The sequence below is a fragment of the Triturus cristatus genome, chromosome 1_2, assembly GCF_964204655.1.
Source record: "Triturus cristatus chromosome 1_2, aTriCri1.1, whole genome shotgun sequence".
NCBI classification, from domain to species: domain Eukaryota; kingdom Metazoa; phylum Chordata; class Amphibia; order Caudata; family Salamandridae; genus Triturus; species Triturus cristatus.
This window is the reverse complement of record NC_140580.1, coordinates 266,917,779-266,940,153: the sequence shown is the minus strand read 5'-3', so window position 1 is coordinate 266,940,153 and position 22,375 is coordinate 266,917,779. Positions and strand designations below refer to the sequence as shown.

The following is a 22,375-nucleotide window of genomic DNA, read 5'->3' as shown; positions in this document are numbered from 1 at the left end:
CAATATGAGCCTTTTTTAGGAAGTAGCGAAGGTGCGCTTATGGGAGAGGACGATTACTGGGCGATCCCCCAATGTCAGTCCCCATGTCCTAAGGTGTGGTCCCCATTGGCTACTCAGATTACAGCCCTTGCATTAAATAATTCCCTTAGGGCTTGTAATGGCCGTTCAGCGTCCGATAGCCCGTCAGTATGCACCTATAACACGAAGGGGCAAGAGTCCCGAATCGATTACATCATGGTGGAAACCCGGATGTGGTCGATGCTCATTGATTTCAGGGTAGTTGAGAGGGCTGATAGTGACCACAACGCGTTATGCCTGGAGTTGGTGAATCCAGGGCAACAAGATACAGACTTACTTAATGCAGGAGGAGATGGCGAGGGTACTGGTCTGATCTTAACAAGTAACAGGCGTAGGATAAAGTGGGGGAGAATAGTGGGTTCGGAAGAGAACTTAGCTAAAGTTTATAACATAGTTCTATCACGACTCCTGGTGGTCGAAACTTTAATCTCCCAAGATGCTCCCAGTGACTTCAAGGGAGTACTTAGTGTAATCCATTCAGATTTGGCCAATAATTTGGCTGAAGTCTTCTACCCCCAGGCACCCACGAGAAGGCCCAGACAACCTGTCTCATCCTGGTATAATTCAGCATGCAGGAGAGCAAAGAGCAATCTTGTTATAGCAATTCAGGCAGGGCACAGCAAAATGGCGATTCGAGATTGCAGATTGCAGTACAAAGAGGTCATGGGGCATGCAAGAAAAGAATGGGATATGGAAAGGTGGTTGAATTTAAAGCTAGCCCTGGACACAAAAGATGCGTGCAGATTTTGGTCACTTGTTAACTATGGTTCGGGTGACCCAAAATCTGCCATAGAACCGAATATTGTGGCATCAGCATGGGAGGCCCATTTTAAAGGTTTATATGGGGGGGAAGCCGCGTTGTGTAGTTTGCCCGACTCACAAGTCCCAGAAGATCAGCAGGAGCCCCTGGAGTTTACCTTGGGGGAGGTGATAAGCGTAATAGGCAAACTTTCAGTGGGAAAGGCCCCGGGACTTGATAAACTACCGGGGGATCTCTTTAGACATCAACCTGGAATCTGGGGGCCCTATCTCCATGTCGTATTTAACGCTATCTCGAGAGGCATGGAAATTCCCAGTACTTGGCTGGGGGCAGAGATAGTCCCGATATTTAAGAAGGGGTCACCTCTGCTCCCAGTCAACTATAGGCCAATTAGTTTAATTGACGTTCAACAAAAAATATTTGCAAGACTGGTTTTGGACCATTTGTTGACGTGGATGGAGGATCACGACGTACTGAGCCCCTTCCAGGCGGGATTCAGAGGGAATACGTCCACTATGGACCAAATTTTCCGACTGATCCTATTGTACTGGAAGACGGTAAAGGTAGAGGGTGGCAGCCTCTATATGGTCTTCGTGGACCTCCGGTCCGCGTTTGACCTAGTTCCTAGGGGGAAACTGTGGGCTGTCCTTCAGGATCTGGGCCTCCCGCATCAGATTTTAGTGCTACTCATGAGACTGCATGAGGGGAACTTCGCCCAGGTTCGTTGTGGTAAGAATGGGACGCTGTCACCAAGGTTCCCCGTTGCCAGAGGGGTGAGACAGGGTTGTGTCTTAGCACCGACCCTGTTCTGTCTTTATGTCAATGGGGTAATCTCACATCTGGACAGTGTCCCTGACAATGACGCACCAAGGCCGGCTGGTAGGAGGGTGCCGGCTTTGGGGAATTCTGTCGGAGCAGAGGCCTTGAGATCAACGCCGACAATGAATACTCATGATTTTCAACCCGCCAGTGTATACTCGCGCAAATCCATCACTGGGCGATGTATGTCTGGAAAGGGTTACGACTTTCCAGTATCTGGGTTACAATTCATGAAAATTTGTCATGGGGTCCGCAAAAGGCCAAATCCCACATGAGACTTTCACAGCTGTCGGGTGCTATCTCAAAGGTTTCCAATTCATCTAGCTTTAGACCAGTGAGTCCTGCCCTGGAGGTCTACAAGACTGAAGCAAGGGCAGCTGCTCTCTATGGGGGTGAGCTTTGGGGTCACAGTGCTGCCCCTGAAATCACTAAAGTTGAGTCCAAATTTGTAAGGCGATTACTATCGCTTCCTCAGAGTACTCCACTAACACCGCTGAGGTTAGACCTGGCATTGACGCCTATTGCAAACGAGCAAGCAGTAAAACCCCTAAGGTTCTGGCATAGACTATGGACTACTCCAGATCTTCTAAACTACAGGCATAAACTTAAACAGATCCTTAGTTTTAATTGTGTAAGTAAAATCCCGTGGCTTGCGTTCATTAAGCGTGAACTTATAAGTCTAGGCCTACAATCCATGTGGGAAGACCCAGATAGGGCATGCAGCCGGATATCACGAAAGATGCTCACCAAAATTTACAAAGGGCAAAAGCTGGAAGTTTTAATCACGGCCCCCAATGCAGGTTCCCTTACTAACTCTTTTTTAGAATTCAAAAATTCTTACTATTTTGAGGACTTCATGGATGTTGTCTTCCCGATTTTAGCGCGTAAACTTTTTATCCAATGGCGCCATGGAACTTTATCCCTCAAGGCCGTCACAAGTAAGTGGACGGCCTCCTCTAATAAGTCTTGTCCGGGCTGTAGCTGTGACTTAGAGGATGAGCTTCATGTTCTCTTCTTCTGTCCAGCATATACCAAACCAAGAAAACACTGGTTGATACCATTGTGCAGAAATCTGGGTTTTAAACATTGCTTGAATGCTTTTAGAATTTTTAAAACCAATACATCGAGCCCTATTGTTTTTGCACTTTCTAAATTTTTGCTAGCTATGTGGTGCAAGCGGCGTAAATTAATTGATATTGATTGCTAGCTTTAATGTTTACGAAAGGAGCGTTTGGAACCTGATTTATTTTTAAATATTTTACAGATGAGAGGGTATTTCTGCCTGTACGAAAATATTGCCATGTGTATATAAATGAATTTTAAATGTTATTTGCCTTCCCTTTCCTCCTTCTTCCCTTTTGTCTTTTACTTTCTACTCCTTTATGGCCAAATTGGCCGAAATAAAGAATTTTTTAATTTGAATTTGAATATTTGAATGATCTGCTGTCAGCAGAATAAGCAGGAGGAGAAACACATGAGTGAATTCCCTTCAAGATATCAGGGTGTGGACGGTAGACAGGTCAAAGGCGACTGAGAGATCCAGCAATATCAGGTGGCAGCAGTTATCTTTATCTTTTGTCAGGAGGGCAAAGTCTGTGATATGTATGTAGCTGTCTTTATGCTGCATCGTGATCTGGAGCGAGATTAGTAGATGAGCAGGACATGGTTTGAGTTGATAAGATTTTGGAGTTTAGCGTAGACTGCTTTTTCAGTGGTCTTGCCAATGAAGGGTAGGTGGTTTTATGTTATGTGTATTTGCAAAGCGCGCTTTGAAGCACTTGGGTGTCATGACATTGAGAAGGTGTGTGTTCATAGCCCTGTCTAAGGTAGGTTGGTTAAATGAAAATCCAGGACTTCTGCTTCTTCTGGAATTCCAGAAGAGAGAAGGAGGCTCTGATGTGGAGTGTGAGGCCATTCCACGCTTTAGAAGTGATGTAAGAAAACACCCATCCTCCTGATCTGGTTCTGTGTATGCGTGGGATGTGTTCAAGTAGTAGTCCTGTGGAGAGGTGATGTCCGGGTGGTTTGGGGAAGGAGATGCAAATGTTCAGGGAGGTGGGGGCTGAGTTGTGTAGTGCCTTGAATGTGTGTGAGAAGTTTGAATTGAGCGCATTTGTGTATTGGAAGTCACTGGAGTTCCCTGAGTTGTAGTATGTGTGAGTTCTGTGTGGGAGGTTGAGGATGAGTCTGGCTGCCGAGGTCTGGATGGTTTGTAGTCTTCTAGTGAGTTGCTTGTTGATCTTGTCATAGAAGGTGTTCTCATAGTCCAACTTGCTGATAACTAGGGTGTGAGTCACAGTTTTTCTAGTGTTGCTAAGGAGCCATTTGAAGAGCTTCCTCAGCATCTTCAGGGTGTGGAAGCAGGATGCAGTGACAGCGTGGCCTTGTGTAGTGATGTCCAGTTTGCTGTTGATGATTATTCCGAGTTTCCTGGTATGAGTTCTGAGTGAGTCCGAGTTTGGTCTCATGGTGAGATGTTCTTGCCAAAAATGTCATGCAAGACGCCATCTTCATATGAGGTGCCTTTTGGGGCGTTTTCGATTTCCTCTTATGTTTCTAGCACACAGATGGACTTCAAGGAAGGCAGCAGGAACAATGAGGACAGCAATATCAAGTTGGTCCAGTAGATTATGTCGCCCCGTGACATTTTTGTTCAGTTTGTTGTTGATCTGTTAAGAGTTTGAGCATTTGTTTTAAACATTTTTGGGAAGAGAGAGAGAGAGAGCAAGAGTGTGTGTGTGTGTGTGTGTGTGTGTGTGTGTGTGTGTGTGTGTGTGTGTGTGTGCACGTGTGCATGCGTGTGTGTGTGGGGGGGGTGTCTATGATCAGTGGCAGTGGTCCCGGCAGTATGTATGCTGCCTTTGTCTTGCTTTCCACTCTTTTTCAATTGAACTATTCATTCATGTAGCATCCTTGCAGAACATTTGCATCATTTTACTAAAAAAAAACTTTTAAAAGTTTGTATATGGTGAATAGAATACTCCCTCCTCAATTATAATTAAGGCTCTCTGTTTTCCATTTGTACTGATTTTTACAGATAAATACAGGCATAAACCCATTTTTTTCCTGCCTGTATTTATTTTTAAATATGGATAAAAACGGAAATTGGGTTGTTTTTGAGTGATTCTAAATGCTGTCAGTCATGACTGCCAGGCCAATAGCTGTGCGGATTGACAGGGAAGGGGGGGTTAAAAAGGGAATGAATTTTACTATAGAGCCTTAAACAGCAGTAGATTTGCACAACCTTGATACTAAAATGTACATGTTTTCTTATTTTATCACTGGAGTGTGTTTATACCATTGAAACCTGTCAGGCGTTCAGACATCAGTGTATATTAACTGGTTAAATAAATGTAGAAATATGCACAGTTTAGCCTATTTTTCTCACAAAACCTAAAATAAATATGGATAAATATAGATGGAAATGTCAAAAAGTAAATAGCATAAAACCGTGACCTCTAATTACAATCAAGTTGTCATGGTTGGAACCGCCAAATCATGCACAGTTAGAACAAGATATAATCCTTTTCACCTCCAGTACTTTATTTATTTATAAAGTTTTATATAGCTCGAACATGACCCACGGGGGTATCGGAGCTTTTTCACTTTCATTGATTCTGATAATTAAACACCAGTACCTGCTATTTCAGACTTCAGACTCAATTGTCAGCTGAAAACTAAGCTCCAAGCAAAGAAAAAATCACAAACGGCCTCATCCACTTATGCTAGTGCAGGAATGGGTGTTGCCTCTGCATTAATTTTGAAACATTTGAGATTGTGACGCTATGTGGTGCAGAGCATGACTTGGCTTAAGTCTTCCACATCTGTAACTCCAGTACAGAAGCATAAATATTATGTTATCTAGCTTTTTACAGGCCATCATTGAACATTTCCGGAAGACTGCTGGCGCTGTTTTTCTGATAGTAGCTTGCCGAAAAAGGATTGTGCTGTGATGAGGGCTTGAGAGGTGCTACCTTCGGCCTTAACCCTAGTCTACGAGTTATAGACTCAAATTGTTCTGTCCTATCCTAAAAGTGTAGGCTTCTATTGATCTAATGTGTATTTGTTACTTTGCTGAGGTTTTTAGGTCTCGCGCCTAGCGTTTCAGTGCGCAGCATTGTTCGCGCAGCGAGAGTCCTTTTGTCCGGGGTTCGGAAATCGAGTCTGGAATTGCACACGCTTGTGCATGTGTTTTTACTTTCCTGTCCTGCTATTGGCCTTGGCGTGCGTGTTTGTTACTTTGACAGCACGCAGTAGGTCAAAGGCGGGCGCATTGTTCCGCCCATGGCCTATTGGTGTCTATTACGTGCACCAAAGGCTATGTGGTTTCAATTATCGTGCCCAGACACGGGCGCGATAATTGAAACCACATGGCTCGCTGTGACTCGCGCGCGTGCACCACTCGCGGGCATGTTTGTTTTGGATCCATTTCACAGGGAGGCAGTGCCAGCACCGGTTCCTGACCTGTCAAAAGCTGCAGCAGGTACGCGGTGCTGGCGGTCTGTGTGCTCAGTGTTGCATCTGAGGGACTGTTTTCAGGAAGTCTGTGTGTTCTGTGTCACTGAGTAGGAGATGTTGTTGTTAATGACAACGTAGTCGCTCGCTTTTCTTTATTTAGACAGGAACGGTATAGTGTTTCAGGAAGCTACAGTTAAGGCTCTCTAAAGGAGTGGGGGCCAGCGCCATCTGCTTATTGGTAGCGGTACAGTTTGAGATGGCAAGTGTTACGCGGAAGCCCAGACAACCGAAAAGGAAAAGAAAATCAGACCGGCAAAAATAGGAAATGTTTAGGAGCCTAGTTTGATCAGCACAGAAAAGAATTAGTCGGTATTCATACTTGGTGATGGTCCAGTAATGCAGATTCAGGGTTCAAGTGACAGGTATAAGTCACGTGTCCTTGTACCGTGGTTTATGCCCTTGGCGCCTGTATGGATCCTATTGATCAGTTGCCCTTTTGTGTATCTTTTATGTAAATAAGCACCATCTAAAACGAATTGGGCATGACGTCACAGATCAGGCTTTTATAGTACTCCGCTTTGCATAGTTGTACGACATTCTTGGACTTGTATCTAACCTGTTTCACTAGAAAAAAATGCTAATTAGATAAAGCACTCATATCGCACCACCCGGGTACGCATGGTTAGCATTCGGAACAATAGCGCAGTGGGTAAAGCGCTTGTTGTTGATCTCTTAGTGTAACCTAACAGTGACAACATTATCTAGTATCAAAGCGCTGCGAGAAGTTTCAGTGTGTAGGTTTTTTTTAGACATGACCAAAGACATATTTTAATTATATCATAATCTTAAACAAATCTATCAGTTTTGGAACCCAGGAGCAAAGCTGAAAAAAGAGCAATTTACTGCCAGTTAATGTTCTTAAAAACGCAGAGTTTTTCTTGAAATACCCTGAAAAAAGCACATTTTATTCCAGAATACGCATAAACCGGCAAGCCCTGAGCGGTGTTTGCCAAATCGCAGTTTCACGGAGAGAAGGCTGGGCACGGCCACTTTATTTGGCATGTCGAGGTGTTGGCAGAATCATGTTTGTGCCTGTGCCAGAAAGTTTTGTAGAAACCTCTTTTAATTACAGTTTGATGTCTGTGTTTTTGTTTAGCTGAAAACCTTGAATAAATAAACATATTTGAATTGAATGAGACTGTTTTTCGCAAAAGCAGCTTGGGTGGATGGATTCTTTTGGCTTCCTTTCTCACAGCGTGAAAACAGATTTAAATAAATGTTTCAATAAATAAACCAAGCCAGTAATAATAAAACGTTTAACAGTTTTTTTGCCTAATAAAAAATTGGTTACATTTATATATTGTTGTTTCATTTCCAAAGATATTACTATTCATAAATTAACAAACAAAATTGCATACAAACTAGCAAGAAAATTGTTGCTCAGTCCATTTGCGATGCAATAGGTCTCGTATTATTAAAGTTAAAGCTATTTGTGTTGCATTATTTAGCATGCCAATTGCTCAAACTATACTAATGCAAGACTTATTGCATTGCAAATGTTTGTTTTAGTGGTCAGTGGTTTGTCATTGGGTCTGGTGTGCAAGTCAGTGTTGTTCGGATCATTGATAGTGCTACCACCAATGTTGTGTGATATGCAAAAGCTACATGAGTCTGGCCTCATGCTGTAGATTCAGGTGGCCAGTTCGATCACCATGTGTGAGCCTGGCTTGCAGGTTTCCTCATTAAACCCATCACACCTCTGCTCATTGCTTTCCCTACAGAGACAATGACCAGGCATTAATAATGTCACACCTAAGGTAGGGTCCCACAGCATGGTCTAATACTGAAGAAAATCTCTCAGACGACGATTATTGACATTAAAGAGATCCCTAGTTGTTATGATTTCGCTTCCGTGGTGAAAGCGCCACTATTTTTCTGGCACCATACCTTCCCCCTCCCAGCTCACTTATTGTCAAAACACCTCACAACTCAGTCCCCCAGCTCCTCGACGTACCTCCAGGCAACCTCACACATACACTTCCAGTCTCTCCTCCCCTGGCAGGCCACGGGAACACTCCACTGCCGCCTGCTGCTCCACTCACTATATGCTCACTACAGAGCGCTGGCACCGCGCACTCAATGACATTCAAATTCTGCTTGCAATTGTATCATCCTTGCTGGGGAGCTACTAAGGTGCAACATCTGGTGATGATAACTGTAGCTGCTCTGGCACCTAAATGTGCAGGATCTCACACATGCAACATCCCTTGCCACTTATAACCATTTGAATCCCTCCTCCAGTGCTTATAATAATGGCAAAATAGATCCATCCAGCCCTTGTTATCATTGGGCTGTTCATCATCCCGGAAGGATATTGGCTCCTCTTTCATCCTTCCAAGCTGCTGGATCTTCTCTGTGTGTTTCCGTCATCACATCAACATAATTGAGCCCATCAAATGGAGAAGACAAATGAGGTTAAGGCACCTATGCATACCTTTGCCTTTTGACGGTGCCCCAGCCAGACCATCATTTCTAAAACAATTTTCTGGATGTCTTAAATGTGATAGTAGAAGTCATCTTCTGAAGGTCACTGTGAGGTCATTATAGTGTGGCATATGATGGGGAGCTCCCTCTTTTGCATTAATAACGATGCTAAATCTGGACCCTCATCTTTCACACGGATGTAAACGGATTGTAAAAGAAGCCCTAGGAAGTATTAGAACTTGGGAGAGTTTGCTGGACACAGGAACCATTCAACGTTATTATTCTGTGGTGAAATAACAAAGTAAGGAATATCACATTATATGTAACTCTGTATGTCAGCTCTCAGTGAAGAAGGCCTTCAGTTGTATATCGCCAGAACAAACCAATTACCGGGGTGAGTTTTAGCTATTGATACAGGTTTAGTTAGAACCACCCCAGGGAGAACACTGCCCATGTTTTCCTGATTTTTGATAAAAACAAACGGTTATATGAAAATGTAAGGTGGAAGTGTGAGGATTACCAAAAAATGCCTAAACCTGTATTAGCAGTTAAATAAGAAAAAGAGAACAAACTTAGCGCCTGGTGACCTAATTTACAAAGGTAAACTTACACTTTTATGTAAGTTTACGATTATTTGGTATTCGCAAAAGGATTGTCCGATCTTTTTATGTGCGGAGACTCCACATTCGTAAAGATACTGCTTGTAAATCTCTTTGTGAATACCAAACAATCGAATACTTACATAAAGGTGTAAGTTTACCTTTGTGAATCGGGCCGAGTCACTTAGGAAGTTGAAAATATACTCCAATCGGCTATATTTGGTGTAAATTTCTGATTGTTTCAGAATTCTCAAAGATTTCCAAGATTTCTGTGAAATGGCCGCTGTTTTTCTTGCAAGAAGTACTGATAGGCGTACATACATAAATGCAACTGTCTTAAGTTTATGCATGCATAATTATAACACAATATTGTATTTATGCGTGTACACTTTAGCTTGTTTCTCCATGGGGAATATTATTTTAGCCCATAAAGAAACATCAATCCCCACAAAAAAATTTGGGGTGTTTGCTCCACATTCCCTCTATGTGAACTGATTTACTTCTGCCTATAACAGGATAATCAGGTTGGGGACACACCTGCCAAAAGTTTTTATATTCCCAGAAACTTGCAAGTACATCAGTATTCACCTATTTAAACAAGTATTCCCAACTTCAAATGCGTATAGCCTCACCCCATGGATGGTATCAGCCCATACTCGTGTAATTTTACATGTAGTTAATCCGTTTCGAAGTGGAAATTTACAGTGTGTAGATTCAAAGCATGTGTTTACTGACAATCGTCTAAATTCGATCTCAACCTAGTCATGAAAATACATTTGTGAGCCTTACTCTTAATTAGGAAACATAAAAATTCCGTTCTCAAATTTATGTTTGAACACAAGAATTAGAAAAATAGAATCCACGTAGTCCACTGAAGCAAAAGAAAATCTGTCAGAATTTGAGTAAGAAAATGAATTTATAAAGTATAAAATACATTTACACATAGTATCTACAAAATTAGCAGGATTCAAGGAAGAACTTAGGACCCGCTATATTTAGCGTTTATGGATTTTACCTCAGCTTTTGACAGTGTCAATCGCTCAAAACCTTTTAGCATGTGGGATGGATTAAGCTCTGGCGCACTTTTTAGCAATTTTCCCAGGGATATGAAGGCCTGAATTAGAATAAATATTTAGGGGGGAGTTTCTAAAGATATTGACATTTTTCGGGGTGTGAGACAAGGGTGCATTTTAGCTCCTATTTTATTTATTTTATATAGTGACAACCTCCACCCTTTTTTATTAACCATCACCCCTGACGTTCCTAAAGTAAAAGGCTCCTTGTTACCATCCTTGCTGTATGCGTGTTATGCTGTGTTGATAGCTTGCACATCTGGGGCCCTGCGTCTTTTAGTCCAAAGATTTGTGGATTTTATAGGCACTCTCGATCTAAGTACTAATTTTACAAAATGTTATAATATGACTTGTGGCCCAAGGGAGTATAATGTGTCCTCACTTACTATTGGCAACCATAGTTTAAAATTAACTGCTACTTATTCTTACCTGGGTCTAGTTTTCGCTGCCAACGTATCTTGGACGGCGCATATTGCTCATTGTAGAAATACATTTTCCAGGGCGATCAGCTCATTGTTTAGCCTACCGCAGCCCACCACAGCCCAGGAAGTGGGGGGGGGGCTCTCGAGCCCCTCTTGCAAATTTTCACAATGCAATGTCTTTCGATGGATTCATATGGGGCTGAGGTATGTAGTATTAGCGAATGCAATACTATTCAGGCAGAAGAAAATAGATTTTGCCGTAGGGTTTTGGCGGTTCCCATCTCTTCTCCCCATTTACTCTTCATAGAAGATTACATTAGTGCCCGTCCTCCCCTGCTATGGTTAGCAGTATGGAAATACAAGGAGGCATGCCTACTAGAGCTATTATTACATATTGCCTTAGATCTGATAAAGGCATGAATATCTCATGGCTATCCGGGGTAGAATCTTGGTTGTGTAACATTGGTTACCAGCATCTCTTTGAGAACCCTGAGGGCAATCATGTAAAAGCAGCTAACTCCGCACAAATGTTTTTGTGATGGAAGATTGGCCACTGAGATTAGGAAGACGAGTGTGGCGGTATATTAGAACCTTAGAACCCGCAGCTTAATTGCTGGGTACCTGCCTAAATCTTTGGGCTGCTGGGAGCACAGTTTACTGTTCTGCTTTTGGGCTAACACCATGAACTATTTGTTATGCTTACCCCTCAGGCTTTCAAGCAAACCTGGACTCCTTGCCCTACCAGTGTAATGGGAGCTCAGGTCGATCCACATTGCACTTTCTATTCTTTTGTGGTTTTTATTCTATGCATGCAAAGCTCTTTTGGCTCTCCTGAGCATTTATATGCTGCTTCAACTCAATGATGATGAGTCAATCACTCATACAGGTGCTTTTTTAAGAACTGCTGTTCCAGCCCGTATTTCGCTGAAAAGTGACTAAATCTGAATATATAATCATGCAGTATTTTTTCTTGCTTGGTTGATTTGGCATGGTAATTAATTACGTATTTTAAGAACTGTCTTAATTATGTGTAAGTTTTATTGTATACTTTTTTAATGTTTTTATTGCGTATGTCTGAACATTTGTCGATATTGTTTGTACCCGAATGAAGATGAATGGAATTGAATTCAACGTAGGACCTAATTTTTTATAAATTTGCGGGCGGCCTGTTGTTCCGCCAGAAAGATGTAGTAAAGTACTCTGTCACTTTGGTGAACAGACCGTCCTCCGGATTTATAAATGACTGCCAAGCTGGTGGTCATTTATAAAGCATTGACAGGAACCGCCGGCACAGCAGTTTACAGTTTGGTGCAGGGCGCCATCAGCAGGACAGAGCCCGGTATCAAACGGTTTCCTTTTCTAATTTTCAAAAAATTGAAAATAAAAAATACAGTGCTCCCCTCGCCGTGGAAGTCCTGTCCCATGGTGAGGGGAGCATTCAGCAGTTTTTACCACCCCTTACTGCCAGGGTTTTCGTGGGGGTGACTGACATTGAAAACTAAACTCTCTTTCTGCCAATCTAAATTAGGTGTGTGGAATGATAAGTCAGCCTCCAATGGCCCTTCCTCCTCAGAGCCCCATGGAAGGGGTCAGTCACTGCAGAGACGGAGTAGTCTCTGCCGTGATTAAACCTAAGGTCCGTCTCTATATAAATTGAGCAGGCGGACTGCTTTCTTGGTGGTAAGGATACTCTATCGTCGTTGCGACGGAGTATCCTTATCGCCAAGAATTAAATTGATCCCTTGTAATATAAAAATCAGATGCAAAACTGTTCAGACTGAGGGACTATAAACGGTTCATACGAGGAGACATATGAGTTTAATTGTAAGGGAAACCAAAATTACACTTTATATTTAAAGTATATTAGGAAATGTAAGGGTGAAAGGCAGTATCAAGAAAGTTTAAAGGTTCCCCATTATGAAGCCCCCGTGAAAAGTGTATTGACAAGAAATCAAGTGACACCGTTTGATCACAAGGAGGAACAAGGAAGTAGCAAAACAAGCGTAATTCCTTCACTATTACCTAAATTGTCTCTAGAGTGTTGAATATCAGGTGTTTTTGTTCCCAAATTGCTGGTACTCGTTTTCTCAACATTGGAAGTAGGAAAGTCGAAGTGCTTCCTGCATTACAAATAAACAATTCTATTTGTTTATTTTTTCTTACTGGCCTACGTATTCAAGCTTACATTTCCCCCTCCAAGAAAGAGGCTATGGAGTTGGCACACAGGGAGAGCGGTTTCAGAGAATAGCATGCCTGGAGAAATAAATGTAGCTGCGCAGGGGGAGTTTTCGCTGCGTCCATGGTGTGCTGGATTCACCTTGTCCCTTCACCAAATCGAGCTAAAGTGAGCCGAGGTAGAGCAAGTGATAGAATAAATTCCAGATGGTTGGCACAGGGACGTAATGCAGGGGGTCCTTCGGGGGCCCCTCAACCATTGAAGGGGGCCCTAAAATTCCAGAGGGTTGACACAGGAGCGTAATGCAGAGGGCCCATCAGGAGTCACTCAACAATTGAACGGGCCCCAGTTCAGCCCAAGGCTAATGAATATCTGTGAGATATGAGAGACTTAGGGCCCCCTCTAGACATCCTGCAGTGGAGCTCCATTGTTTTTCATCACGCCACTGGCTTGGGAATGTGCCAGACAACAATTGAAGTCAGCATAACACTGAAGGATCAGGGAGCAGGCAGCCTTTGAACACACGTCCAGAGCAGGGCCACCACAAAGGGAGGGGTGCAGGAGATGAGGCGTTATGCATAATCCTTCAGCAACATTATTTATAAACCTGTTGTCGTCATTAATAATGAGGCTTACTTGACCAGACTAAAGATGGCGCCAAACATCATGTTTTTGCCTTCCTCCAAGTACTTTTGTTAAATACTTAGAAACAGGTGTTTTTGCAAGTAACGAAAACAGAAGAAACATTGACGGTGAACTGCATTACATTTTGACTCCAGACCTCGAGCTAACTTCAAGTGAGTCTGCCAGAGCTAGTGTAAATATGTATGAATTGGCCTCGGAGAAGGCAGTCTGATTGGGTGTCCTGCTCACAATGTTCTACTCTAGATGCTAATTAGGCATTATCATACCTGCCAACTTGAAGAACAATCTCACTGTGTGAGGGGGCGGGGCCTTGAAGAGGGCGGGGGCTTGTGTCGAGAAGTACCTACGAGGCACTTTTGAACCCCACCCCAAGCCCTCTCCTCCCAAAAATAAATGCTTTCTGAGGCTGGTTCCGATGTCCTGGGGTGTTTTCACACCCCTTAATGGACGTCGGCAGTTCAAAGCTTTGGAACACGAGCTGGAAAACCAAGTTTGCTGTGGTTTTCAGCTCATTTTCCCTGCCACCATGTGATATCGGCTCCCCACCGGGAGACCGTGTGGTGGGAGCCGATATCGTGTGTCACACGGTGGCACTGTGTGATTTGGCAGGTATGCATATTTGCCAGCAGCTGCAACCCGTAACAGCTAGCTATTCACACCCGCGCCCACAATATGGGCCCAAGTCGCAACTGGGGGCCCATAAAGTGGAGACAAGTCATTTACAGCTTTTATTTCCATACACCTATGGACAATTAAGGCTAATATCAGCCATCCTGCCCTCTGTAAACAAGCATGGGCAAAGCCGGTAAATCTCGCAATTAGGACCTACTAGTAACGGAGAAGCGTGCAGGGGGTAGGAAGGGAAAAAACAGCACACAAAAGGGGAGAAACACAACTGGGAGAGGACATCATGGGTGAGAGAGGAGAAGCAACATTGAAAATGGAGTGGGAGGAGAGAAACACACAGAACAGTGAGAGTGGCTCAGGGAGGGGGATCGGAAGTACATGGATGAAAGAGTGCAACATAAATCAGGGAAAGGGGAGAGGATGTAGCGTAACAGCTAGGGCCCAAATCTGGGGACCCGGGTGCGAGACTCGGCAACGACGATCAACATCCTGTGATTCTGGGCAAATCACTTAATCTCCCAGTGCCTAACAAAAAAGAATGTATCCTCATGTCACCAACAGGTGCTCTTGTAAAGCGCTCTGATACCTGATTTTGGGTCAAGTTCGCGCTATATAAAACTTCGGGGGGAAAAAAGAAACAGGAGATGAGAGAGAAATCCACAACGAATACAGCTAGAAAACACATGTTGGCTGTAAGTGCTGGTAAGTACACCGCCCAACGGTGTCCAACCACCAAGTTAATTAGTACCTAGCTGTTTCAATCCTTATTGCTTTATTAAAGCCAATGTCTTCATCAGGACAACATGATGGTAGCGTTCTCAAAGCGGCTAATCATTGAGTCAGAAAAATGCTCTGGTGATATCCATACGCATCTGTCGGTGGTACATAACAATCCTACCATTCCTTATAGAGATCAGCATTGTCTTAACCCTGCCACCTAATTAGGGTCGAAACTTCATTGTTTTAACTTGGTTGGATATTTAATGCACAACACATATAACTGAACTGAACATTGTAGTTGGTATTTTTAACTGTATTTACAGCCAACATTGTATTTGTTTTTTCATTGATCAGCTCTGCACTTCTACAAATGTGTCACTAATCACTAACACTAAACCATCACATGGAGCTCCTGTGCCTTCTGCTTTGTGTAGCTGGCCCACATCATTAGATATTGGCCACAAAGATGGGATTCTGATTGGCTGTGCGGTTCTGAACATTCCACTCCGAGCACTAATACATGTTTAGCTGTCATTGACATGTTGATTCGTTTCAAACAGTACTAGAGGTGTAAATGGACCTGTTGTAAAACAGTCAAACAAATAAACATTCTTGTGAGTTTACGCAGTGCACACTAAGCAGTAGCCCATATGTAATTTTCCAAAAGAAGTACAGATAGCAATGTAAAAGTAATTTTTGTTTAAAAAACATGAAATAGCTCGACTTCAGGAGGCACCTACATGAGTGCTGAACGGTTATTCAATTATTATTACAACATAAGAAATAAAATCTGATACCTGCAGCCAAATCTGATATTTCAACAAATTATTTAAAAGGATAGTCTGTGTGTTAATAATCGGACGACCAGTAATAATTGTCCCTTGTACGTTCTCAAATAATTAAGTTTAACACCAAATACAATTGCCACTTTATCTCCATTTACCATACCAGTCCTTACAAATAAGGGGTGTGCATATCACTCAGCAAGGTACCCCAGCATCATGCTTTCATTCTGCTCTGTGCCTTTCCTCCAGGTGAGTGTCTGTAAAGCGGGTCCGCCCCACATACCTGTACATTCTGTCTCTTACTGAGTGAGAGCCAGAAAGTCCCAGCAGCAACCACCTCTATGGCTGCCTCGGGCAGTTTTTCAGCTTTCATAACCACATGTAAAATATTGATTACAGAGCACAACCACAAGTCAGTCAACCGACCTTGTTGTCAGTTAGTTTTAATGAACACCGCACCATGCAATAATATGAAATATGTAACCATATGAGTACAAAAGGTAAAGACACAAATGATCTTGGTTGTGTTGACACGAAATATGAAGTGTTGTTGAAGACAGCCGACACGTGTTTTGTCGTGTAGACAACTTTTTCAAGGCTTGATAATACAGTGATAGAGATGGTAAGAAGTTTGTTTGGATGCCTAGGTTGTTCGGGACATATGACAGCTATGGCGGTAGTCCATCAATTCTGGTTATATTTCTAGTATTCAACGGGCGTATGATAACGTGTCCCTTTAATCCGGAGTAAGTCCAGAACAACCTAGGGATCCAAACAAACTTCTTACCATCTCTATCACTGTATTATCAAGCCTTGAAAAAGTCGTCTACACAGCAAAACGAGTGTCGGCTGTCTTCAACAACACTTCATACTTCATGTCAACACAACCAAGATCATTTGTGTCTTTGCCTTTTGTACTCATATGGTTACATATTTCATATTATTGCATGGTGCGGTGTTCATTAAAACTAACTGACAACAAGGTAGGTTGACTGACTTGGTTGTGCTCTATAATAAATCTTTTATTTGAATTATAGGGTGAGATTTGTCTTTTCTCTATATATGTTAATACTGGTGAATGGCACAGTGTTTTACATTGAGCACGCCTGTACATATTAATTGTAATATTGATTGAAAAATAACACGGAGGTGCTGACCTGTGCTATATTACCACTGCCATTTGTTTTCTAAATTGCTTCATAACAACATGTGTTAAGGCTTTGAATACTCCAACAGATAAGTTAACCGTCTCTATTTTGAAGGGTAACTCCCTATTTTGGCCCGATACTCTATTTTTATTTTATGGGCTGGCTATTTAAAATATTTAGGCTGCATTGGCAGTATGAAAAATCTTTCAATTGTCCATATTGTTTCAACAAAAAATAAAGGGGCCGATTACAATGTCAGTCGTATCGCAACTGACAACCTGTTAGTTGCGATCCGACCGACATCTTTACATGTAGTCCACCCTACTCATTATGATGTGGCGGTCGGAAGCAGAGGGACTGACCGCTGCCTATCTGACGGGCTAAGAAGCCCATCGGGGCAGTGGGTGGAAGGTAATACCTTACAATGCGGCGGTGCCTGCTCAGGCACTGCAGTAGGGATTATCATGCATGTTTCAGGCAGCCTTTCAATGGTGGTCCGACCGCCATTGAAAGGCTGTCAACGGACTCTGCTAAGAGGCATTGGGGGCACCTGTGGTCCCCCAAACATCGATACCCCACGTGCCAGGCACCACATGGTACCTGGCTCACGGTGCATGGAAGTTTGTAAACATCCAGTTTCCTAATGAGGGTTGTGCAGCGGCCCTTTTTCGCCCGCTGGTCAAGCCGCATTAGGGAAAGGGATATTTATGACTGCCTCATGGGCGGTTGCATCCAAATTCGTCAGATGGAACCGCTGACTACTAGTCGGTCAGTTTCCATTCCGACACGAGCGTTTGACCGGTAATTGGGGCCAAAATGTTTCTAAATTTAGATTGGCCCTTCCCAGCTGAAGCCTCGAGTGCGGGTGCTGGAATGATTAGAGGTTGCCCCTCTTGCCAACAGGCCAGTACTGGTGACAGTACTGTGCTCTCTATGCCTTCCTTCTTCAGCAGCACGAAGCTCAAGTTTCCAGTGCGCATATTTCAAGCCTAATTGCATAAGAGCCAGTCATACACATTATTTCAATTTGGTTTTAAGAATCCCAGTATAATCATGTAGTGGAGGAAATGCAATTATTCCAGGGAGCATCTGCTTTGTCTCCGCTACACACTCTGCCCATAATGTTTGTTTTGGGCTCGAGCAGACTATTAGTGTAATAGACATTTATGTTGGCGTTTCCTGCCAAATGAAAGAGTCTGCATCAGGGGCAATCTATCCATCGCAGGTAGAAACTTCAAATATAAAAATATTACCGAGATGTTGAATTGAAAAGGGCTCTTTGTGAGTGTTACAACTAGCAATATTATACTATGTTTGCATTTTACGACACCAAAAGACAAGAAGCACATATATTTGTTGCAATTAAGCACACCTTCAGATTTCCTCAAACATGTGGCTCCGCTCCTGTTAAGATGCTGCATTTGAATGCGATAATCAATAACAGCTGTAACAATCATAGCAATGGCACTAAACCCCAGCACGTGACGCGCAATAACAATGTGTTCTCGTTGCCCTGCTCTGCACACCTGGACATTCAGCCGTTTATTAATGCGGTATGTATTTGTATTCTACCATTCAAACTCCATTTATCAGGAGGCTTCAGACAAATGAACCCGGCAGGCAATGCTTGGAGGAATGTATTCTTTCGTTCTATAAGAGGAATGCTTGACAAGCAGCATACGCAAAGGAGAGTGCCTTGATAACAGACCCTCCCAATGCTTCCTAATAACTCTCCCTCCCAGTCTTTGCATGCTTGCCAGGCAGCCTTTTGCAATAGCAGATGTGCCCACTTTCTTTGTCCCTCTTGGCTTCTCCCCGCTTTCATTTTCCTTTGAGAGTCAATGCAAACGCTGTATGTGCTTCTTCTCTGTTGTGAACTGTCTCCAAGTGCCTTGTGATGTCTTCTCTTCTCAGCGCTCACTGCCTCATTTCCTCCTCTGCTTTCCATCAGCCTCCAAAAAAGATATGGGATTATACTCCTGGAGATTGCTCTATCCTCACTGTAGAGGATAGAAAGGTAATTCTGCTTGTCTTCAATATAACCTGGCCATATAACCCGCTGCTGTGTGCTTTGTGTCTGTCAGGTTTTGAGTTCATTATAAGCTAATTCTTCAAGCACTATAATTCAGTTACTATCGTCCCTACTTTTAACATGCGCGTTCTCTGGTTTTTGTAACATGGACACGGTTTGTATTCGTGTTCCCCAACCCTTTTGGGACATTAATGGTACTAAACACTAACAGTCATGCAGCTGCTTGACTGCGGGTGTGCACAAAATGGGGTGCGCACTGTTTGGCGTTGAGAAGAACCAATGTCCAGTGCAGAAGTAATGTGGGCCAGAAGGCAGCTCTTTGTTTATGGGGTCATCTGTGCTACCTGTCTGTGGTGTTTGAGCTGTGACTGGTTGCAGTTGCTGGGAGAGGCTCTGTGGGTTATTGTGTTCTTCCTAATCCAGATCCTATGTTTTCCCCTTCTTCTCCTTCTCCACCAGACTGACCTAGAAAAAGACCTCTGCCAGTACCAGAATGAGTTAGAGGCAGACTTAGAAAAAATGGAGACACTTTATAAATCACCAGATAAAAGGGTACGAGCCATCTTTCTTTCTCGCATGGTACCAAATCTAACTGAACACTCTTGTAATGTATTGTCTGTGGGGGATTGCCGGAGCGTGGTAGGCTGTGTGATGTGCTTTAGCAGCCTGGCTGCATGGCTTACCTTGACGCTGTAAGGAATGACAGATTAATATGCTGAGAATATAGTTTCAAATGAGTTGTTTGGAAGGTCTTTCATTTTGTTATAAAGGTTTCAGTTCATATAGCTGCATTCGGAAGAAATGGCACACTCCTGGCACACTCTGCCTTGAAAAATGAATGAATAACTCTTTCTTTTGTGGCTGGCCTTGCACCTTTGCCTTAGATGTCTTTTTCGCAGTTTTCAGTGTATTTTTCACCGTGATGCCCTTGTGCAGTCTGTACACGCTTCTGAAACACATGTTTTTGAGGCGCTGCTGCTTTATGTCTGCTGCCTGCCCTGCTGTGCCGCATGGACTGTTGTCACATCCTAGACACGTTTGGGCAGGATGCCAAATCGTGGTACAAATGCAGTATTTCTAACAACGAGCTTAATATGTCCACCCTTGTAACCTTTCACCTGTGTTTTCTTTTACTTTGTATTCGTCAGTATATTAACACACGGTTCTCTTGGGGTTCGTACATTTGCTGTGTGAGAGGTGTAGAGTTCTCAATGAGGCATCCCCTCCTTGTGGATCATGATTAATTCATGGGCACCCGCGGCCACACAAACACCAGCGCGAGGGGCTTCCCCTCTCACAGGCACTTCCCGTCCAAAATGCTTCTGAATAATACCGCTTAGAAACATACACCGCTCTGCAGTGGACACACGATACGCCTGAAAGAAAAAAAATGACTCTTGACAGGAAATAATAATGAGCATGTTTCTCCGTGCCCAGCTGGCTATCTGCTCTCTCTTTTGGCTTTGTGCACAATGACTCATTTGGCAGACAAAAGGGAGCCGCGCTGGGACCGACCACCACACAGGCTTGAAGAGCCTGTCCCTTGAGAAGGAACCCCGCGCGCTGGCCAATCTTGTCAGACTCCAGAGCCCGTCCTTAATATAGAGTGGCTGCGTCCCACGTGGGCTTCATTGCGTCTCGAGCGGCCGCTTATGCTTTTCCTTTTTTTGGCTTTATGGCAGCAGGTATCAATGACGTCTCTGTTTGGACTTTTGCAGAGCACGGCCGTCAGCTCTTCCCTGGACGCTGCCTCGGACCGCTTGTCCTGGTAAGTTCAACCATGGCGCTTTTATTTCATTTTATTCCAGTTGTTGTGTGCTTCTGGGGTCGCATGCCAAAAGCTACCTATCTCTTTTAGCATTGTGCATGTGCACTGTTCCAGTGTGTGAGATCTTAGATAGTGCACGCAGCTCAGAACTGCTTCCAGGCAAGCCTGCAGTGCGATTTGTAATGTCGACCTCAGCCAATCCAGTATTTGCACTGATTAACCCCCTGCAAAAAGAGAGAGAGAGAGAGAGAGTGCGTGCATGCGTGGCGTGCATGTGTGTGTGTGTGTGTGTGTATATATATATATATATATCTGACGAAAACTGCCCTGCGTCAGTGGCAGTCATGCGACCAGTCCTGACCATCTCAGTGAAAAGCCCTTCAAGGTGTTGTGTTGCAAATGTGTCTTATTGTCCTTCAGCGCCCCCTTTCCGGCTGACATATGCTTGCTGTGTTTACTGTTGCTCCTTGTTATGGTTGTGAGGCGCGCGCTGGACATGTTAATTAATGTCTCTAACTCGCCCTCTTGTGTCCATTAATGCATTGTAACACCTTGAGCCGCTCTGACCTTACATTGTTTAAAGGTTTAAGGACTACTCAGTAATCGAGGTGGTTTCACAGTCCACCCCAAAAGGCTCAGAAAATGTAATTTGGAAAACTTTAATTGTTCCCTCGTCCTATCTTCTATTGGAAATACTTTTTCAGTATGTTTTTTGGTGTTCAAATCCAGAAGTCAACCAAAGTGAATACATGTTTTTATTTATCTGACCTCCGATCAGGCCAGCAATTTTCATGTATCCATTGTGTTTCATTATCAGCAAGCAGTGAGTTGCTGAAGCCTTGAAAAGTGTACACGCAAGAAGTTACGGAGAATACTTTTTGTGTTGCACACTCTTAAGTTTTTGGGGTTTACACTCCTTAAAAGGTGGTGGGTAGAGGTCGGTGGAGTCAAGAGGTCTACTTGTCAGCGATGCCCTCCAGCCTGCTAAGGCGGAGGAGCATCATCCCACTGCTTCTGAGCAGTGCAACAAAGGAAAAATAAAATGATAACAACAGGATGTTATTATAATTTTATTTTTCTCTATGGTGGGGTGGGGTGGGGTGGGGCTGCGCTTCTGTCACAGTGCAGGGGAGTGCTATATGCACCTTAAGTGCACATGACGATTTGGCCGGAGGACTTGGACTGGCCAAACAGTCATGAGCACTTAGCATGTTCTCCACCGGCCTGTAATGCACATCCTGGGTGGAGATAATGCTCAGGCTCGCTGTCCATGTCTGAACACCAAACAAAGATGTTGAAACCAATTACGACACTGCTGTCATGGTGACATCAGCCTTGAGATTGGCTCCTGGGTGCTTCCAGGAGTGAGGAAGAGCAGGGGACGACGAAAAGCGTGCAGCGTGAACAGGTAAGAGATCTTTATTTTTATTTTTTATAAAGCCCCCCGCCACTCCTGTTCCGCAGTAGCCGCCACTGAATAAAAGTCATGGCTTTTCCACTGAACACCACACGTCTTAATGCAGCAGCACAGAACTTTGTGGGCAGAGTGTTCAGCCAGTGCGTCAAGGCATGCAAAGGGTTGCATACTTGGCACTCCTCGCCCCTTCCTATCTCTGATAGTTCCCCTGGGTAGGGCATCCTGTTCTCAATTCTGGTACAGAAGAGTGACTGTTGGGAAGTGGGTTGCAGTAGATCCTTTTTTAAAGCTGACCTATAACAAGGCATAGGTTCTAGAAACTTTCCCTTAATGTGCCGGTATCCCCACAACTGATCATTTTGAC

The 22,375-nt window shown here is 43.6% G+C and overlaps 1 protein-coding gene across 44 annotated transcripts in view; it reads left to right on the top strand.

Moving 5' to 3' along the window:
• SORBS1 (sorbin and SH3 domain containing 1) overlaps window positions 1-22,375 on the top strand; it is a 1,103,390-nt gene that overhangs the window by 928,663 nt on the left and 152,352 nt on the right. For 34 of the 44 annotated variants that reach the window (XM_085603602.1, XM_085603630.1, XM_085603622.1 and 31 more), the window contains 3 exons: window positions 18,746-18,811; window positions 19,286-19,378; window positions 20,545-20,594. In XM_085603602.1, coding sequence (XP_085459728.1) covers window positions 18,746-18,811; window positions 19,286-19,378; window positions 20,545-20,594 — 209 coding nt within the window. The remainder of the gene's footprint in view (window positions 1-18,745; window positions 18,812-19,285; window positions 19,379-20,544; window positions 20,595-22,375) is intronic. The other 10 variants (XM_085603599.1, XM_085603608.1, XM_085603618.1 and 7 more) reach the window with 2 other exon arrangements.